This window comes from Uloborus diversus, chromosome 1 (assembly GCF_026930045.1).
Source record: "Uloborus diversus isolate 005 chromosome 1, Udiv.v.3.1, whole genome shotgun sequence".
Taxonomy (NCBI): domain Eukaryota; kingdom Metazoa; phylum Arthropoda; class Arachnida; order Araneae; family Uloboridae; genus Uloborus; species Uloborus diversus.
The window spans coordinates 55572980-55595552 of NC_072731.1; the positions used below are offsets into that span (position 1 = coordinate 55572980).

The 22573-nt window shown below is 32.5% G+C and overlaps 1 protein-coding gene across 5 annotated transcripts in view; it reads right to left on the reverse strand.

Moving 5' to 3' along the window:
- Positions 1–22573, reverse strand: part of LOC129229679 (PR domain zinc finger protein 10-like) — a 138155-nt gene that overhangs the window by 105520 nt on the left and 10062 nt on the right. For all 5 annotated transcript variants that reach the window (XM_054864067.1, XM_054864061.1, XM_054864041.1 and 2 more), the window contains exons 4-7: positions 13641–13796; positions 9330–10154; positions 9056–9217; positions 3554–3629 (exon numbers count right to left, since the gene is read on the reverse strand). In XM_054864067.1, coding sequence (XP_054720042.1) covers positions 3554–3629; positions 9056–9217; positions 9330–10154; positions 13641–13796 — 1219 coding nt within the window. The remainder of the gene's footprint in view (positions 1–3553; positions 3630–9055; positions 9218–9329; positions 10155–13640; positions 13797–22573) is intronic.

Here is a 22573-nt window from a genome sequence, read left to right on the forward strand (position 1 = left end):
TTTCCACCGTCTTTTCCTAAAAAAAGGGGGGGGGGGGTGTTACTAATGTCAATTTTTGAGTAGTGTAGTAAGAAATGTTTGAATCATCAAGAAATAAATTCTTATTGTGTTATGGATTTTTGTTGATCATTTACAACGTTTGATATTTTTCATAGCCGAGTCCTTATTTTTATTCTAGCTTATGAACAATCTAAAATATGATTATTTTCATTTAATGTATAAGATGTTTTCTTCGCGTACGATTTATTTCTATAATTGTTAAATATAAAAATTTGTAGAAAGGCAAAAAAAAAGGGTGAAAAATTTGCATTCATTTTTATTTTCCATTTTTATCACTTTTCAATATCGTTAATCCCCCCCCCCCCCCCCCGCTGAACACAACACAATTTGGATCGAAAGCTTTATTTCATCTATTACACCTCTTTCGGGTTCGAAAAATAATCTTTATAACTGTATTTTATGTCATATTTTTTAGTGATTTTTGGATAACTTGTACAGATAGCAAATTGTATTATTTTAAACGAAATTCCTCCTCCCTTCTCTGAAAAAAAAAAAAAGAAAAAGCTTTCTTCCTCAATTTTCGTGTTCAAAAAATAGTTACAGCAAAATTTCCGTCAATAATTTTTCGTTAATTTCGCAGTCAACTGTAACAATGTAAAAGTTAACTTGTTAACGTATCACTAGATGGCAGCACTCAACGTGCAGAAAAAGACTTTATTTATGGTATCGTGTAGTTCAATAGATCTATTTCAAACAAATCTAAGAAAGTTCTTCTGCCTTTATATAGGAGTTTAGTAAGACCTCATTTGGAGTATGCTGTTCAGTTTTGGTCGCCTTATCTGAAGAAAGATATTTTTGTATTGGAAAGGGTTCAAAGAAGGGTAACTAAATTAGTAAGGGGACTCTCAGATTTAGATTATGATACCAGACTTAATAGGCTTAATATGTATAGCCTGGAGCAAAGGAGAGTCAGAGGGGACATGATTCAGTTATTTAAATTTATCAAAATGAAAGATGTAAATGGATTAAATTTTTGCGGGGAAAGCAGGACAAGGGGTCATTGTTTTAAGCTATTTAAATCTCAGGCAAACTTGGAAATCAGGAAAAACTACTACTTTAGCAGGGTCGTGGGCACTTGGAATAGCTTATTGGAAGAGGCGGTAATGAGCAAGGGAGTGGATAGCTTTAAGAGGGCCATTGATCTTCATTGGGGACTAATTAATTGACTTGGACCAGCCTAGCTGGGCCCAGGGCCTGTTGCTGGTCGTCACATTTGTATTTGTATTGTGTACTAATGGGCTGCCATTAAATGATGTCGCACTTTTTTTCAACATATTTTACCCCCTTCCCCGTTATCACAAAATGTCACACTTCATCTAACTCCTCCTTTTGACACATGTCATATTTCTTATAAACATATTGTTACAATAACTATGTGATGTCACTTTTTGTCACCCTCTTTCTTCCCCTTGTCATAATTTCATGAGCCCATCTCATCCTCAAGGCATGACATCACTTGTGGATAACCCTTTTTACTATATCATAACTGCGATTTACTAAACAACTGCTTTTTAACACAATCAGTTAATGCAGGACATCTACTTATGTAGTTTTGAATATTTAAATAATAATTAGACAACCTGACTTTTGCTGCTGAGAGTGTGGTGGTGGAAAAAACAATAATCATAAAACTTGAAAAAATAGAAACGCACCATTTCAGCATGTTTTACTTCACTTATGAAATGTTTTAGTCCTCTAATAAAATTTTCACCTTCAACTTTTATGACTTAACACTAATCAATTTGTAAATCACATCTTTATGGAAAAAAAATAAATGCACGAAATTACTACATCAAAATGGCCGTTGCGCCAAAGTTAATTGTTGATCAAAGTGTTATAAGTTACTGTCATAGAGGAAGATTATGTAGTCTTGAACTAAAAAAGAAGGCGTTTTGAAGGAGCTCAAACCAAAATGAAGGAGTTTGAAGGGCCCTTCAAAAAAATTTCCGAAATGAAGGAGTTTGAAGGGCCCTTCAAAAAAATTTCCGAAATGAAGGAGTAATGGAGGAGTTTTGAAGAAGCATACGAGCCCTGTCTTTACCTCCTCTTTTACTTATTTGCTCCTTTTTATCTTTCAATGACAAAAAATTAATGCAAGTGCTTTTTTTTTTCTTGTAGGTAGTGAATGTTTTTGGATATTAAAATCGCGATTTTAGCACAAAAATCGCGAATGTCGTCGTTTTGTATCAGGTTGCATCAGAAATCGAAAATTTCTTTTTTAGTCAGTCAAGGCAAATCAGTGGAGACACCTTGGTTGAAACTAAACAAACTAGGGTGAAATCTGTTTTGAATGTGGAATTAAGCATAGGAAAAGATATTTACCACACAAAGCTTGTCAAAATAGTCTGTATAGGGAATCCACATCAATTGTCAAAGTAATACACATAGGTCTAACCATCTTTCCACTGCTTGGAACACTTTTAGAAAGCCTTTCATCACTCTCTCTTCATTTATCCCCCCCCCTTTTTTTAATGCCCAAAATGAATTTTTTTCAATTTAAGACACAACCAGTGGCTGCAAGCAGTCATGTTGTAAGTAGGAAGCTAGGTAAATGACTGGAATTTCAGTTGATGGAATTATTGTGCTAAGTGTGGGTAGGTGCAAGGAACCTACTTTGCAGGGAACCTTACATTGCAGAGAAAGTAGTAATTATATTGTCTATATATTAAAACACTTCTCACTGCATATTTCTCAAACTTTCAAACTGAAAGGGTTAGTTGGCTGTTTAACATAAACTAATCAGTTATCACTTCTGTTTTATAGAAAATCTTACTTATAATGTTATTGGATATTCAATAAAATTTCATAGGTGCATCAACACATTGGAAACACATAAATTAAGAGAATTAACTTTGATGGGGAAAAAAGGGCCATAAAATTTTTTGTTAAAAAGCACAGCAAGCATTAATTGGTACAGTTTTCTAGCTATATGTGCTGAAATAAAACAAATAAGGGTATAACTTTGATATACACCCCCAAAAATTATGCGCCAAATCTGGCATTTTCTACGGACTTTTTAGGGTTGCTGTTCCTTATTTTGGTGTTGCCAATTTAGGTTTTTTCAGCTTTTAGGTTTTCGCTGTTGCCAAATTTAGTATTTTCATGTATTTTGTACCATTTTTTGAGTTTTTTTTAAAAGTTTTGTGGCAACAAAGTTTTGTGTCAACAAAAACAAAAAAAGTCGCCAAATTTCCGATTTGGGGGGGTATATCAAAGTAGTTCCCAAATAAGGCAGTAACTAGCCTACTAATAATGCTTAAGTATATACAAAAGCTAATGAGTATAACTTAGCATTAAAAATTTTTCGGAATTAAAGTTATTTTGATGATACAAAAACCAAAATAACACAAGAAACAAAAGTTAAAGAAACCAATACACTTTCAAAACTATTTAAATCGGGATTATTTGATGCTACTGCTAATCCTTAAGCCATGTTTAAATGCTGTTACAAATATAATTTTCAAAATTTAATGTTACTGTAAATTTTTATTACCTCCAGTAGTAGTATGTAAAACATTTTCAGAATTTTCTAAATGATGATTATAACCATCAGAGCTATCAACTATGTTCTAAAAAAAAAAAAAGAAACATTCAATATGAAGCATGAAATCAAATATAACATGTAAAAGCTGTTAAATTTATATAAGAGGTGGGGACATTTCGATAATTGGGAATCTGGCGATTTTTCTTCATTGGCGTCACTTTTTGGCTCAAGCGCCTGCGCGAGAGGTATTTTTCTTTGCAAATCAAAACAAAGAGATCGGAAACATCTATTCACATAGGGTTACTATAAATCAGCAGGGTTACCAAAATAAAATTATTTACGCGAAAAATGAGACGACCGCGCCAGATTCCCAATTATCGAAATATCCCCTAAGAGGTACAGCTGAAATTCAAATAATTTAGCATTTGAAAAAAAAATTCTATATAGTAACTGAAAAAAAAGTAGTTAAAACGTACGAATAATTTTTAATGAATGATCTAAAAAAAGACTTTAAATCAAGCCTTAAACTTTAATTATAGCCAAACTTATGAACTTTACATTCATTATTAGACACAAAATTAAATATGCACCATTTTGACCACTCATATACTTTATTCTACTTAATATTTCTTACCTAAATTCTTTAAAATATTTCAAAACTTAGCTTTCTAATATACAAACTGTTGCCACTCAAAAAAAAGAAATAATAATATACTAATTGAAATAAACATGTGTGGCTTTACTTGACATTCATAACAAAATGAGAAGAGATGCGAACACAGAAAATGGCTTCCAAGTTTAATTACAGTGCCTCCCAAAAGTATTTGTACACCTACGGCTTTCAATGAAATAGGCCCTATCCATTGGTTAAAATTAGTATTTAGGAATAGGTATTTAATTATAAGATCTATGATCTATTTTTAACAAAACTACATGAAAATTTTTTATAACACATTTTTAAACTTAATTTTTTAAAAATCAAAACCCAAAAAGTGCGGGAAATTTTATCTCACAAAAGTCTTGGTACACTTTAAAAATGTCTATATATTATTAAATAACCTAACCTTTTAATAAATATTATTTAGTAGAACATCTTTCAACATCCGCAACAACATTTGAACATCTGCAAATAGATTTCAATGTTTTTTTTTCTTTTTTTTTTGTGAAATTTCCGAGAAAGTGTTCAATTACACTTCGAGTCTTATTGTTTGTAGCTCTCTTTTTGTTTAAAAACCATATTTTCATATTCTAGCCTCCAGATATCTCTAAATATGATACATTAAGTTTAAATCTGGGGATTGAGGAGATATTTATAAGCTTAAGGACAATTTTCGAGGCACCAAACGCAAACGTTGAAAAAAGAGCTTCTTATCGTTATCTTGATAAAAAAAAAGTTGCTTCTGATAACCAAATTTTTGGAAACAAAAAATTCCAAACCACCAAAAGTCCTGATGCTGATACGCACTCTCAGACAAGAATACATTCACCGCCCTGATTAACTAATCCAACTAAGTTCTTAAGATTAAATTTATCATTTTCTCTTTGCAGTTATACAACAATTGAACCAAAAATGCTGAATTTATTTTCATCTGTAGGTAAGACGTTATTCCAAAATATTTTGATCTTATTTATTATTGATTTTGTGACGAAAAGCGTAAGATTTTTGTTTTTTCCCACGAGCAAGAAAATTTCTGCGGGAAGAGTTCCCTTTTAATCCAGCTAATCTAAGAACTCGGAGAACAATTTTAGGTGAAAATTAAATGTAAAATGTTTCATTAAATTCTGAAAACAATTTTTACAGCATTCAAATGTAGTGTACACTCTAGAAAAAAAAGGACAGGGTGCTGGCCTTTGAAAGGGTCACTATTTTTTAAAAAGGGCACTATTTCAATGCGGTGTCCCTCCATCGAAGGTCAATGATGCACCACTCAAAAAGTACTGACACCCCCCCCCCCTCCATAAAAAGATTAAAGGGAGAAATAACACTTAAAACACCCTGCAAAAAATCCCTCATGACCCCCCCCCCCCCCTTGATCGCTGTCACCACTGACTTCAGTATTAAATGTGACTTCGTCCAGAAAATGCACTTGTCTTCAGAATAAGGTTAGCTCACCCCCCCCCCCCCTTCTACACACACAAAAGCCAACTACGCTAAGCACATTTTTCACACTCCATAGGAACATTTAGCTTATGCTGAAACTTGGCTTTGGGTGTTTTTCAGCACTTTTCAGGCCATAATTTTGACTACCTATCCTGTAAGAGTAAAACAATTTTACGCATTTCAAAACCCTTTGAATATCAATTTAAGAAGATCAGTATTTAATTACTGATCTCTCCTTCCTACTTAAGAAACTGCCTAGTAATGTGCATAGTGCCATTAAGTATTTTAGTAGACATTAAAATCATGATGAATGTAAATTCTCCTTTTTAAAATATATTACACTTCAAATAGAATAATTAAATCAAAATACTGTGTGCAGTGCTTCAAAAATGCAGTCGTAGCAAGGTGCAAAACAAAAAAGACTTTATTTAAGTTCTATTTCCTAGTTTTGGAGTTGTTCAAATTCATAACACAAATGTGTTTGCAGATGTATGCACCGCTAAATGCAATGGCATAAGCAGCATGGGCCAAGCCAAGACTTTTATCTCAGACAATTCTTGTGAAAAACTAATATATCAGCATTTTATTTTTGTGATTTTTTTCAAAATCAATTTTATAACATTTGTAAATAAAAAAAGAAGCTTTGTAAGATCATTTTAGTTGGAAAAAGCACAAGTATGTAAAAAGTCTGCTTTTTCTTATATCAATAAGTGTTTTAAAATGATCTGTTATCAGGGCTCATACTCGATTTGGATGAAAAAATTCCATGACTTTTCTAAGACTTTTTCATGACTTCATAAAAATTTTCATGACCTTGTTACATGAAGACAATTATACTATTTAATATCAAACTTGCCAATTTTTGGAAACGAGCACTAGCAGAACTTCTACTCTTGAATACCACTACCTCATCAAATCACTTACTTGTAATTGAAAAAATATCAGCATACACCTAAAAAAACTATTCTTAGCAATAAGTTACCGTCCAAGTCGGTGCTACATGTAATATACCAACCTACATGCAATATTTTTGGATGTGATAACCGTACTCTCTGATATATTGCATGTAAACTATTCTTATTCCTCTTCATACAAATTTAAATAAAATAAAAATGCAGTGAATGGAATATAATGATGCTTAAAGCCCCCCCCCCCCCCTCTTTTTTTTAAATAAACAGGCAGGATAATAATGAATGCGTCAAAGATTGAATGAGTCATTACTAAGTTTCAAAAAATTTGCTTCAAAAGTTGCCTTTTAATGTCAACAGTGCATTTATCATCCAGATAACTTGACAGTATTTTGATTCTTTAAAGTAAAGCCACGTTCTTTAGTTATTTCATGTTTCTAGTTTCTACACCAGATATTTAAAAAAAAAACAGTAAGTAGTGAATAAATCTGATTCAAATGTACTTGTTTACTTATTTGCACTTTCAAATGCATGTATTAGTTTAAATTAATAGGTTCAGAAATTCCAGAAAATAGTGTTTGATTCCTGACATTGAAAGTAGCTTTGAATTGCATGGATTAGTTTTGCGGGCTGAATGTTGGGCAGAGTATTAAAATTCCCCAATTTCAGTATTCTATTGTCAGACTACAGATCTTCATCTTCTAAAGCCTTCAACAAATAAAGATAAACGTTGATAAAATTAATAATCAAGTTTTTATGAGTGATGGAAACTAACTCGGATGCAATGGAATTGCGTTTTTTGGGTGGGCGAAATCAAGAACGTGCAAGTTCACTACTACAGAATAGAATAAGTGCTGAAAAAGTGAAAATAATAGTAAATACAAAATGAGTGATGTCGAAGCACTAAAATAACATTGCAAAAAAAAAAAAACGAGCGGCTACTACAGAAGTGGATGCAATGAGATTTTAAAATTCAGATTTGTTTTCAGGATAGTTCAATTTTCCAGTTTTAACAATTTCTATGTGTAATACTGTTAAATCACTCAAGATTTCAAATGCTCTTTTAGCTATTGTTTTTTTAACTTTGCCCAGGACATTTTTCCATGACCTAAATCAAATTTCCATGACTTTGTATGAAAATTTCAATTTTCCATGAAATTTGCTTATTTTTTTCCATGACTTTCCAGGAATTTCATGACCTGTACGAAACCTGTGTTATATGAATCATATTCAAAGATAATAAAAATACTTAGCAAAAAGGAAATAATAGAATGAACGTCCTGTCAAAGCGATATGTTTCCACTTCAAACGAATTTTTAGGGGGGGGGGGCTGGGGGTAAAGAAACCGAGATATTAAAAAAATACCCTTGCATTTTAGCCCAGTAAGCTTTGTACTATGTTCTTCTTAGGAAACAATCAGAAAGTAAACTTTCCAGAAACAGATGTGAAAATATTGCTACACAATCACTAGCAATGCGCTAAAATTAGCTAAGCCTAATTTTCTGTGAAGTAAAGAGAATTCTGCGGTGAAGTGTAAGGAGCAAATATTGCTTAAATTTTAAGTAAAACAACGTGGATAAAATGATGATTTTGACTGAGTAAAGGATTTGGATAAAAGTTTGCAATAATAAAATGAAGATTTATTTTGTTATAAACGGTTAAATGTATATTAGTCATTCTCACAAAAACTCATTTTCATATCCTTTAACATGGAAATAAAAGTAAAATTTCTATATTTTGCTTTACATATGTTATGTAAATTGAGTCATCACAATGACATTCCCTCATTTGTCCCCACTGTTAGTTAGAAATAAGCAAAAGCAAAAACTTTCCAAGCTCAATTAACAATAAGTTTCTTCATTTATGCTTATAATTTAATCATCATTTATCATCCTTTACTTTAGTTTGTCATCAGTGGATGGCGATATTCCCTCATAATAATAATTTAATCATGCAGAATCAATAAAATAAAACAATATTAATAAAAAGTATGCAGTACACTCAAACCTCATTATTTCGAATATGCTTAAAACAAATTATTGCTAAGACGAACCCCATTTGCGAACTACATTTGTGAACTACATTTGTGGCCTCTATCTTATTGTATTAACAAATAATGCTATTTATTGTTCTTCCGATAAAACAAACTACGTTTAGAACGAATTAACTTTAAAAATCCTTTTGAGCTCGCCTTAACGAGGTTTGACTGTAGTTTATAGCTACCAACTCGGAACAACATTACAGTATATTTTTGTCTTCTAGCCATTGAAAATTTGTGCCTGAAATCCATTTGATTTGAGTGCATCAAATCAGGTAACTTATCGAACCGGGTAATAAATGCTTATGATTCAAGTAGATGTTTAAACTGTTCATCATTTTCACTTAAAAACATAATTCAGTATTCTTAAACTGATGCCTTGTCAGTGATGAGATTATTTATATTCAAATTAGAAAATGTCTATGCCAGTTTCTTTAAGCATTTACAGAGATAAAAATACTTACTTCATCACCCTGCAACTTAGGACCTACAGTTGAATCTACTGCACAATGCATTCCATGATCTAGTTGATGAGAATGAACTAAGTCAACGCTAGATGATACAAAGTTCTGAACTGAATGATGTGAAGATCCATGATTTGTCACATTATCAAACTCAACATTGCCCTAAAACGATCACAAAAAAAAAAAAAAAAAAAACACATCAGAAACACCAAATTAAATTTTTGATTCTTAAAACATGAACAGTTCAATTTCTTCTCCAAAACCTAACACTTACATTAATGACATTTTCCGGGCTATCCCTGGAACTTGTGACGAGTGCCACACCTCTATCGATTGCATAAACATCTAAAGGCAAACACTGACTGACAGAGGTTGATGCGAGTGAAGATGAATGGTCATCATATACTGCTATAGCACTGGAATCTAAAAGGGAATTGGCATTTGAAGCCACAACATATGGCGAAGACGTTCTGTCACTCATGCTCTCAATGAGCTGTTGATCTCTGAAATCATTTATTAAGCTAGCTGACGTGGTAGGCCCAAGCATCTCAGCTGCATACTTCTGTGCTAACATTTGCTTATGATTTATAGGAAAAGTGCTACCAATTGATGAGTTAGCGGAGGATGAAGTACTAGAAGAACTTGCCATCATGGATGTTAAAATGTCCTTCTGAGTTAGCAAAGGAGAGAGTATGTGGGACATACTACTGATGGATGCATCACTGTTAAGAAATTGTGATTGGTCTGGTGCAACAGTTCTTTGGGGAAGGGTTTGACTAGATAATAAGGTACGTGGAAGATTTGATACATCTAGAGTGAAGGGAGTATCCGAACGTGAAGTAGATATTAACGCAGCTATTCCGTTTCTATCAAAGATTAACGGAAGAGAGCCCAGGTTTGAAAGCCCATGATGTACAATAGAAACATGCTGCAAATTTAAAGGATCGACAGCCAGTGCAACACGCTCCAATGGGTCCTCAGTTTCTTGAACCTGAGAGTGATGAGAATCCACGGAATCTTCATGCAATAAAACATTCCCTGATCCAGAAGGAGATGTAACTTCTGAGACCAGTGCATCCGCTTGATGAGAGTGAAGCAACTGCAAAAGCATAAAATATTTTTATGATATTTCTGATACATGATTTCAACAAGCATTAGAAATCAATAACCAACACACAATCTAGTTACTTTAAGTTTTTGAAACAATGCGTTAAATGGATTTAAGTGACTTGTAAGAAGAAACTAAATGCAATTTTGACAAATACAAGCAAACATAAAATGCTTCAGTCATAAATAAAGTGCACAGAAAAAATGAAAGTTTATGATACTATGAAGATATAAATATCTCTGAGAAACAGTTTTTTCAAGATAGTACTTAAAATTATCTATCAGGCTAAGACAGGCGCGTGCCCAAAGAATTTAACTTAAGGGGGACACTTGCTGGCCTGAGCCCGAGCCTAAGGGGTCCCGAGATTTTAAAAGCCATTTGTGACACATCCAGACTCGCCAACTTTTCAACACTGGCATCAGTAAAACTTTTCATGAAGCATTTTATAAAACCAAGACAAATTACTTTACCTAACATAATACTTTAGATTAAGCATACGTAATAATATTATATGAATATGATGCACGATAAAACTTATTTTGTAATTGCAATATTAAAATCAAGCTAATTACTTCAATTTAAACGTTAAATTCAATTTTAGTTAACAGAAAATATACAAAATCTAATTAAATATGAATCAATATTCATGTAATTTTGCCAATAGCAATCTTTTAGATGTATATAATAATAACTTAAACAGTTTCACTATCTTGAAAGATATTTGCTTTTTCAACCTTTATTGATTCTGCAAACTTTTATGACACAAATGCTGATGTTAGATACAACTTAAAATAAAATAATAATAATTTGAACTTTGACATCTTGAATTCAAATTATGCATTTTGCAATCACGAGTGTGTGTGGGGGGGGGGAGTATCTTTGTGTGTGGGGGTTTGTAGGTGGGGGGTATGTGTATGTATGGGTAGTTGTGTGTATGTGTTTGTGTGTGTGTAGGTGTCTGTATGCATGCGTTTGTGTGTGTCAGTATGTGTGTAAGTGTAGGCAAGTAAGTGATGCAACCTAAGACGGTTTTCGCTAGAAGAGCAGCATTGTGAGGCGGCTGGCCGACGGTGGTGCTGCAGAGGGAGGCGGGGGGAAAATAAAATCATAGGAATTCAAAACTATCGAGTGAGAACAATAAGCAATCGTGATTGCTCAAAAAAAAACTATTTACAAGGTATACTACCATTTACAATTCACAAGATATAAAAGTGCGCTAATATTTAAAAAATCTTTTCAAAATCAGCAACTTCAGCATGTGAAGAAAATGCAGCTGAATTTAATGAAGTAGCAGTGGCTTTTCTCACCTTCATTAAAACACTTTTTTCTCGGTCACTTCTACACCCCCCCCCCCCCCCCCAAGTCACATGGCTATCTACATCATTTTGACCGCCATGAGAAATCATAAAGTCCCTCACACAAATATCGCAATATATATATTTTCTCCCTTTCTTATTCAGCTTTTTATACACGGAAATTGAGCAGTTTATCCATTTGAAAATAACATTTCCTCGATTTTTCAGATTCCATTTCTACAATGCGATTGCAAAACAAACACCACAGCACCTCATTCTTTACCCACGGATCGAAAACAGCTCCGAAGCCAACCAATGAGCTGACATGAATAAAGCAGGGAGTGGCTAGGGTTGCCAGATATTTCTAAAGAGCAAGCGAATTGAAATGAAACAACTTATTTCTGCTGCCAGCTAGAGAACAAAAATTACCTATTGGGTGATTTTGACACAATCTGGCAACACCGCAGCCGCATAAATGCTTTGAAGAAACGACAAGGCATAATGGCCAGTTGTGTTTAGGACGTAGCTTGGGGGAACGGAACACTTTATTTGGCTACTTTTCAAGGGAATCTAAGTTTTTTTTTTTTTTTTTTGGAGGATTTTTTTGACCAAACTAATGATTTGATTGAAAAAAGTTTAAAAGCGAATTATAGCTAAAAACTGTAAAAATCCGGGGTCTATCTGTAAGTCCGTAAAGTTTAAGTGACATCCATAAATTTTAACGATGATCCATAAAAGTTGGCAAGTAAGAACACGTCCCAAAATATTTGTGCAAACCCCCTGGACTAAGAACGGAAGAATTTACAGGCTAAGGCACTCACTCAATATCTGCACATTCCAGAGTTCGTCATTGGCGTTTGTTCAATATACATGAGAATCATCATTCATATGTAATTTCTAAGATGCCATGTCTTTGTCTCTGACTGGTCATCGACGTTTAGCTCAGACAATGTAGGGATGTACATCTATCAGTCATCACCATACAATGATGATTTTGTTTTAATTGGTCCATAAATTAAAGTGTGGGGCTAAATTGAGAACTGAATACTAAATTACCAAATAATATCATGCATTGTTCGCTTATTAAATGACGCAGCAGTGTTAATGTTCATGATATTGCTTTGAAAATTGCTGTTTAGCATTTAACATTGCTTCTGCATTTCACCGGTTATGGTCAGACAGTTTAACTATCAAATATAAAAGAATTTGCTATAATTGATACATATACTATGCTTTTTCTTTTTCAAAATCCAGGGTGGAAGTAATCTTTGTTATAATACAGCATTTCACTTCCTACTATCATAACCAAAAAATTATAAAATCTGATTTTGAAAAATTTTCAGAGAGAAAAAACAGTTGCTTTCCAACTTGAACAATTTAATAGTAGAAGTAAGTACCAAATTGTTTTTTGCAATAACCGTCATTTTATTATACTGAATTTTATTTAATATTTTCCAAAATACATAATTAACAGATAATGACTATTGGCCAAATAGAAGAATTATTAAATTTCAAAAAGAGGGAAACCATCTTCTATAAATTTCTAAATTTACCTGTGAATTATTTACTTTAACCGTTAAATTTTTTAATATTTCTAAAACTGAAAAAAAAAATTTTTTATCTTGATAGCAAATCTTAGGTTAAAGAAAAATGCTTCTGTGAGCTTTTGTACATTCTGTTTTCATGTGTAACATTTGTATTTATTTTTCAGACACAGTAAATGAACTAAATGTATGTTATTTTCTTACTCTGACACTTTATTTATGTCATGATCAAACCTAGTCTTAAAACTCGCTGTAAGCCTGATAGGGCAACTTGCCCATACGTTCCCATCTCCAGTTTTGATAATTCTAACACTTAGCATTAGAAATTTGAGCATGTATATGTTTCAAGTTTTTTGGTTTTTGTATTGTTTTCTATGGCAGATAAACTAAACATAACTATAGGGATTGGGTAGTGTGGGGCTGGGTTATACACAAATTTAGGTTGCATATCTTAACATTATTTCTTTTTCTGAATCGAACTTTTAGTATCTTAACTATGTACTTCAGTTTGACCATCTTTATACCTGGAAGTATGCATCTATGACCAACAGCAGTGAAAAATAGGTCATTCAGGTTTACAGTGCTGTTATAATTGATAGAAAGAGAAAGATAACAAGCAACAACATTTTGCATATTACCTGAGCATTTGGAACAGACTGCAAATTTCTTTTTGTTTCTTCTGACGAGAGAAAGGCTTCCTGATCATGAGACCCTTCAAGATCCGTTGCTTCATTAAAGTCATCCTGATTGCTAGTAGAAACATGACTAACAGAAGAATATGATGGTAATGATCCCTGGAGGAAAAAAATACCATAAAACTTGAACTTTAAAAAGAAAATCATACATTTATTACTTACACAAATTTTGAAATCATTGGGGGTCTGCTGATCCGAGACCAGTGATAATTGCTTTGGATCACCATGAAATCAAATTTAGTAGTCTGTGGGACCAGTGGTCCGAGTCAATTATAAAATTTCACATTATTTTCAATTTTTAAATTTAATTTTTGCATTTGCAATAATTTTGTTTAAGGGAATTTTAAATTAAAGTTACTTGATGATTTTTTTAAAAATAAATAAGACAAAAATAAAATGATTATAAATTTAGGTAGAAATATATTTTAAGTTGAGCTACATTTCGTGTTAAATGGACCAAGTCATCCTGCTTTCAGACCAGTAATCTTCCTGCTTACTGGTCGGCAAGACTCATTGTTTTTTCTAATAATCTCTAATGCTGTAACTGTACACAATAAACAGGGATAGAAGTGACATTTGCCAACAAAAATATAGGAAAATATAGGAATTTTCTGAAAAAAATATAGGAATTCGATGGAAAATATAGGAATTTTCTGAAAAAAATATAGGAATTCGATGGAAAATATATGAATTTTCTGCAAACAATATAGGAATTTTTCGAAATAATATAGGAATATTTTGAAACAAAAAGGATATACAGGAATTTCAATAACAAAGCTCGCCAGTATGACATTTTTTTTCAAAATGCAATACTACTATTCGATTAAAAACATGTAATTACACAACCTGACATAAGTGCAATACATACGCATAAATAAGTCTAAAAATACACACAAAATCAATTTTACAAACAGTAAAAGAGCGTAAAACTGTAATTTGTACTAAACATATTAAGGCATACTTCTTTAAAAATAAAAAAAAATAGACGAAACTTTTTGTAGATGAACACATCTTTCTTAAAATAGTTGTGTCACTAATCTAATTTTTAATGAAAGATTTTGCATGATCCGATACTGCGATGGGCAAGCTGTACAGTAGAATGCAATTCGTGAAGTTCTGTTCTAATTTATGTTATCACTTGACAATGCAGTAAAAGCCAAACTTAAAGTTTTATAAGTTGTTGAAACATGTGCTATGCTGAAATCAAAGTCACATGTCACAGTAATATCAGGGGTCAATCCAGGTTTCATTTTTTAAGTCCCCGTTATGCGAAAAAGCAAAATATTTTTTGTGAATTTTCTTTATTTTTGTGAAAAAGAAATTATTGTGAATTTCCTTTTCTTTTCTAGAAAAAGTGTTCAGGTAAAAATTTAAATGTATGCAAATTAAAAATTTAAATGTATACTCTGTTTTTTTTTCAGAAAAATCTCTGATATGATACTTTTTGACCATTTTTCCCCCCTGAAAATCCTGACTTTTCAGTACCAAATTCGATCATAGTTGAAATCCACGATTTCCCATGACTTTGAAGGACACCCAGTAAAATATATATTTGATTTAGAAATATTTGGTCATTAAAGCAAAATAATCCAGACCTAAAAAACTTGGTGGCCACCACTGTCCCAAAGTTTTAAAGTACAAAAAGTGAAGGGGGGGGGGGGGTTAGTTTTTACTACTTTCATAAAAAAAATTAATAAATAGAACCTTGCACTTGTTTACAAAAACATGCATTTTGGAAAATTTAAGTTAAAATAGGTTTTTAAATTACTTCAAAATAAATAAATGAGAAGTCGTTAGGAAACTGCATTTTAGTAATCAAAACCGGTTCTTTTAAGTTCATACCAAAGCCTCCAAATCAATGAGGATCGAATGCAATTGTGCAGATAAAATTTCACTTTTCTAGAAACTAATGCAGGGCTCCCAACACATTTTAGTTTTAGAAAAGAGTAAAAGAGGACCAATTTCAATCAAAAAGAGGACTAAAGAGGACCAGTTAGGATTAAAAAGAGGATCTTGAGAGGAACATTCATTTAAACACAAGGAAGCATCAAAAGGCAAATTAGCTGCCTGCTGCTAAATCCCTGAAAATAATTTGTTAATTAACCATAATACTGATTTTTAATGATACAATTCCTTTATCACCTTCTGCACAACTGATCTTTTTATCCATTGAATAATATTATTTACACAAACATTTGGATGGGAGGGGGGGGGAGAGGCACTTAGCGCAGCACTTAAGGCAGCCTCCATAGAACTAAATGGGCGTAATGATACATTTTGAATTGAACCAGGGATGCTGGTAGTCTCACTGAAGGATAGATGAAGCTGTGCTTCATCTTTCTATAGTTTAAAATTATTTTTGTGTTTTTCTGTATTGTAATGCTTCTTTAATAGCATTTATATCCCTTCTCCACCGATATGAATCCATCACACACCAAACAGATCTACTGTATTGAAAGTTTCCCTAAAAATGTCTGAAATTCTCAATCACAAAGAGAAGCAGATCACATGAGGCATAGTTTTGCAATTTTCATATTCAAAGTATATTTTCAAGAATCATAAAGCTTACATTAAAAAAAAAATAATCCATGATTGCAGGGCCATGAGTGCTTTGAACTTTTATGGGGGGGGGGAACAAATTCCCCCCTTTAGCAGGCATCATGCCGCCTGCCTTGTCTAGTGGTCAGAGAAGTCTGACTGCGATAGGAAGGTCCGGGTTTGAATCCCGGCTTGGGCATGGACGTACTTTCTCTCTCCTGTCCTTGTCCCCTATAAACGGGTCCTTATGGCATGTGTACTGTAGAAGTCGGACTTCACACCAAATTACTCTACAGTTGGAAAAGTGAAGCAGTGCACCTCAAATTGCCAGCCTACTTGGCACACGACAACAACAGCAGCAGGCATCATGACAATGAAATGATGTACAAATTCAACTTCATATAATTACACAATTCAACTTTGTTTCATATACAGACGCTACTTTAAAATGTTATGTGCTCAATTGTTTAAATTTAATACCCCTCCCCCTCCCACACAAAAAAACAGTAATAACCGAAAATAAGCTAATGATAATCAAAATAATGTTTGGAAAACTAAATAAGCTTGAATTAAACAACACAAAAAATATTAATTTTTTAGTTATTTAAGTAAAAATTTAATCGAGTTAATCTGACGTAGCATGTCAAAATAACTTCTAATTGCCATAAATATAAAAATATTTATAAGATGCAAAACGATTGAAAGCTCAGAGAAGCAAATTTTCACGAACCAAGTTCAATGTTGGCATGCTTCCCATAAAATAAATTTATTTATTTTCTACTAAATTAAACCTAAAACATGCTAATCTAAGTTGGAATATGGGAAAATAACGTTCGATTGGGTAAAATATTTTAATATTTACATGATTCAAAAAGATTGAAATTTCAAACATTAAAAGCAATTTTCCGCGAAGTCCGAGTAAGTTCAATGTTACCATGGTTTCCAAAATAATTCCTATGTTAATTATTGAAATTAAATGAAAAATAAGCTAATCTAAAGTAGTATATGTCAAAATAACTTCCAATTGTCAAAAACATCTAAATGTTTACAAGATGCAAAAGGATTGAAATTATTTTCCGCGAAGTCCGAATAAGCTCAATGTTGTTATTGTTTTCAAAATATTTCCTTCGTTAATTATTGAAATTAAACGAAAAATAAGCTAAACTAAGGTAGCATATGTCAAAATAACTTCCAATTGTGGAAAACATCAAAATATTTACAAGATGCAAAAGGATTGAAATTTCCAACGCGAGAAGCATTTTTCCGCGAAATCCGATTAAGTGCAATGTTGCCATGGCTTCCAAAATAATTCCTTCGTTAATTATTGAAACTAAACGAAAAATAAGCAAATCTATAGTAGCATATGTCAAAATAACTTCCAATTGTCAAAAACATCAAAATGTTTACAAGGTGCAAAAGGATTGAAACTATTTTCCGCGAATTCCGAATAAGCTCAATGTTGTTATGGTTTTCAAAATATTTCCTTCGTTAATTATTGAAATTAAACGAAAAATAAGCTAAACTAAGGTAGCATATGTTAAAATAACTTCCAATTGTGGAAAACATCAAAATATTTACAAGATGCAAAAGGATCAAAATTTCCAACGCGAGAAGCATTTTTCCGCGAAATCCGAGTAAGTTCAATATTGCCATGGCTTCCAAAATAATTCCTTCATTAATTATTGAAATTAAACGAAAAATAAGCTAATCTATAAAAACATATGTCAAAATAACTTCCAATTGTCAAAACATCAAAATGTTCACAAGATGCAAAAGGATTGAAATTTCAAACGCGAGATGCAATTTTCCGCGAAGTCCGAATAAGCTCAATGTTATTGTTATGGTTTCCAAAATATTTCCTTGGTTAACTATTGAAATTAAACGAAAAATAAGCCAATCTATAGAAACATACATCAAAATAACTTCTGTTAAGTGAGCTCCGTGAATTTGTTATGTTGCTTGAAGAATAATTAGAGATCCAGATGCATTTTTACTTGTATTTATTTAGAAAAGGACAACAACGAAAATATAACGAAACTACAGCAACGACCATTTCAAATATAGTAAAAGTACTGTGTTGCCACAATGGTAAAGATAAATGTACCATAATTTAACACGCCTCCTTACAATTATCTTTTCCAATAACAAACATAACAGAAATATATTTTTTTTACTACGTTCAACGTTTTTGCACAAAATGTCCAAATTATTAAATAATATACTTTTTTTTTTACATATAAATCCAAAACGTTGAACTAAACATCAATACAATTTAGTTTTCTACCAAAAACAAAATTTATATCAATTTCAACATTTTTCTGAACTTAGTAAAGATATCAACAATGTTTGACTCTGAATCAATCTTAACAATTTCAACAATAATATCATTAACAACATTTCTTACAAAGTTTACTTCTGTCACAACTTCAGATAATGCAATATATTCTGCAAAAGTAGATGTCTTAGCTAAGCAATTTTGTTTTTTAGATTTCCAATAAACCGGATTGCCAAATAATTCAATTTCAAATCCGGTAGTTGACTTCGTATCAGTAATATCTTCTTGTTTTCTTTTGAACACCCATTTCACATATACAGTGCCCTTATCCTCTGGTTTACTCACTAGTGTCCAAGAATTATTTTTGACAAGACTGTTCATATCTATGTCCTTCGTCTCTTTCCGTCGAATAGCCTCATTGCATTTTATCGCCTCCTCGAAGTTAACTGGAATTGTAGCATTACAAAAATTCACATAAACGCAATAATATCCGAATTCTTCATCGAATCGAACGGGTGGTTTGACTTGCCTTTTCGGTCTCGTTTGACTTTTAATTTCATCATCATTTTTTGCATTGTCTTTGAAACTCTTTTTACTACTTTGCCCATTTGACACTTCTTCAGATAGTGTCCTATCATTTGTATCATGACTGTCATCTTCATCACCATAGTTTACACACATACCGTCTTCTTCAACAATGTCAACATGCCTGGCAACTATTATTCTATTATTAACCAAAACTCTGTATCCAACTTCCGTATATCCAAGCAAAATTCCAAATACAGCCTTTTTATCCCATTTGGTTTCTATTAGTTCATCTGGTACTCTGACATACACTTTACTGCCATATAGTTTTAATTCTTTTGCAGAAGGTTTTTTTTCAAAAAATATTTCATAAGGTGTCTTCCTCTGTACAGTATTTGTCAATGTCCTGTTTTTCAGATAAACAGCTGTTTTAACTACTTCAGGCCAATAACGCCGATCAACTTTTGCTTCTGCTAGGAGACATCTAGCCATATTCATTATTGTTCTGTTATATCTTTCGGCTGTGCCGTTCAATTCGTGTACATATGGTGGACATGGCTTTATCTGTATTCCTTTTTCTTTTGCAAAGTTATATACCTTGTTATTCATATATTCTTTACCATTATCGCATCTCAACTCTTTTATTATCTTTCCAGTTAAATTTTGAACTTCATTTACATATTCCATAAAACAATCACAGACTTGATCCTTCGTCTTAATACACCAAACTTTTGCCAATTTGCTATAATCATCGATAAAAGTAACGAAGTATTTCTCCCCATTGCATCCAGTAGTTCTGTGAGGTCCATTTACATCAGTGTGTACAATCTCCAATATATCTTCAGCTCTTCTTCTATTATTCTTAAAGGGTAAATTATGCATCTTGTTTTCAATACATATAGCGCACTTCATAAATTCTGTTTCTATTTCTTTAGGTATTCCTTCTAATAATTGATTTTTACACATAATGTCCAAATATTTAAAATTTACATGTCCAAATGTACGATGCAGCTTTTCTTTTTATGTTAGTGTTTTATTGGTAACATTCGCAAATATTTTATTTGAAACATAACTTACTATTTTGTATAATCTTTCCTCTTTTTTCGCTATTGCTAATAATGTGCCATCAAAATTATAAATTTTTGAGAACCGTCCTTTTGAAACTATTTTATGATTGTCTGTAATCTTCGAATAACTTAATAAATTTGCCTTCATTTCTTTAACATAAAATACATTTTTCAAAGTTACTTTCGATTCAATGTCATAAACAGGAAAAGAGACTTTAATATTTCCAACCTTTGTCGCTTCTAACAACCTTCCGTCTCCAACTTTTACTTTAATTGGGTCCTTCAATGTTACTTGCTCTTCAAAATATTCATCACTATTTATTATATGATCGGTACACCCACTGTCCAGCAACCAGTTAATTTCATTTCTCTTTGTCATAATACTTTCATCAGAGCTTGACATGTTGCTTTCAATTATTGTAGTATGGAAACTTTCTTCTAACTGATTATTATTTACACTGTGGTTAAAGTTCGCTCCACGTGCGCGATGATTACCAAAACTTTGACTTCGTTCCTGATTATTTGCTAGGCTTCGTCCGCGATAATTTTTGTAACCCCTGCCATGATAATTCATTTTGCTGTTGCCGTACCAACAGTTCTTTTTAATATGTCCAGCTTTTCCACAATTGTAACAAATATTTCCTCGTGGGCCCGATTTCTTTGTTTCAATTTTAAAAGCATTTGATCTTTCCATTGGCGCACGTTCGTCACAATCATTTTTCTCCTCGAGCGATTTCGCTTTAATTTTGCTTTTCAAATATTCAGCTGTTCTATCCTTTTCCGGTAAAACGTCGATTAAATCGCCAATATGGCTGTAGTTTGATGGTAATGCTCTTAGCATATAATTCAATTTCTCTTGTTCCGTTACGGTAGCACCGGCTTGTTTAAGGTCGTTCACACACTTTTCAAAGTCATCGAAAAATAAACTTAAATCTGGATAATTCTTTAACTTCACGTTTTCTAAATTATTTCTACGTACAATTAGCAAAGAAGTGGAAGTTTTTAAATACATTGTGTCAAATTTGGCGATAATTTCAAACGCAGAGTCGCATTCATGGATGTATTCCAATTGCTTATTTGTGATAGCGCCATAAATATAATTTGTTGCTTTAACATCTTTTTCTTCCCATTTTGCTCGATCATCGTTAGCATTAACTGTCCGTTGAACCACTTCCTTACACTTTTTGAACTGCAAAAATTTCATCATTCGTGTTTTCCAATTAAAGTAATCTGAACCATCGAAAAGCGGTATACCAATATCACTACTTCTTGCATACGCCATATTAGTTTTCTTTCTCTTATACCACTGTTTCTAAAGCAACTTACTAACAAATCTTCTTGATCTTCGATAGTTTTCAATAACTACTGCTTCTGCTACCATGTTAAGTGAGCTCCGTGAATTTGTTATGTTGCTTGAAGAATAATTAGAGATCCAGATGCATTTTTACTTGTATTTATTTAGAAAAGGACAACAACGAAAATATAACGAAACTACAGCAACGACCATTTCAAATATAGTAAAAGTACTGTGTTGCCACAATGGTAAAGATAAATGTACCATAATTTAACAACTTCAAATTGCCAAAAACATCAAAATGTTCACAAGATGCAAAAGGATTGAAATTTCAAACGCGAGATGCAATTTTCTGCGAAGTCCGAATAAGCTCAATGTTATTGTTATGGTTTCCAAAATATTTCCTTCGTTATTTATCAAAATCAAACGAAAAATAAGCTAAACTAAAGTAGCATATACTAAAATAACTTCTAATTGTGGAAAACATCAACATATTTACAAGATGCAAAAGGATTGAAATTTCAAAAGCGAGAAGCATTTTTCCGCGTCCGAGCCGAGTAAGTTCAATGTTGCCATGGTTTCCAAAATGAAAAATAAGCTAAGCTAAAGTAGGCACATGTCAAAATCACTTTGGATTGTAAAAAGAATCAAAATATTAACAAGATGCAAAAGGATTGAAACCTCAAACACGAAAGCAATTTTTCGCGATAAATCATATCGAATATATATGTTCAGAAAATTGCACTAATGAAATATTTTTAAAAGAATTACAAGCACAATCCAAACAATAAATAAATTCAAGCAATAAAGAAACTTTTTATACTTTTTCAAGGTTTTCAAACACTAGAAAATGTGTGTGTGTGTGTGTGTGACCTTATTTTTCCCCCCCAAGAACTTTTCAAGGTTTTTCATGGGCGTACGAACTTTGTTTAACACGCGCTGCGGCGGCGTGCTTGGGAGAACAGTAACTTTTAACGAAATGAAAAACTTTTAAAATCTGATATTTAAGTAAAAACAATATAAAAGCGAACTAATCAGACCATAATGTTAAAAGTCTAAAGCGGACTTTACCATAAAACACGGACTTTGGCGGGAAAAGCGAACCATTTGGGAGCCCTGCACAGTAGGAAAGATAAAATGGCGGCTGCACGTGGATCGCGGAAAAGGCGGTAGCCAA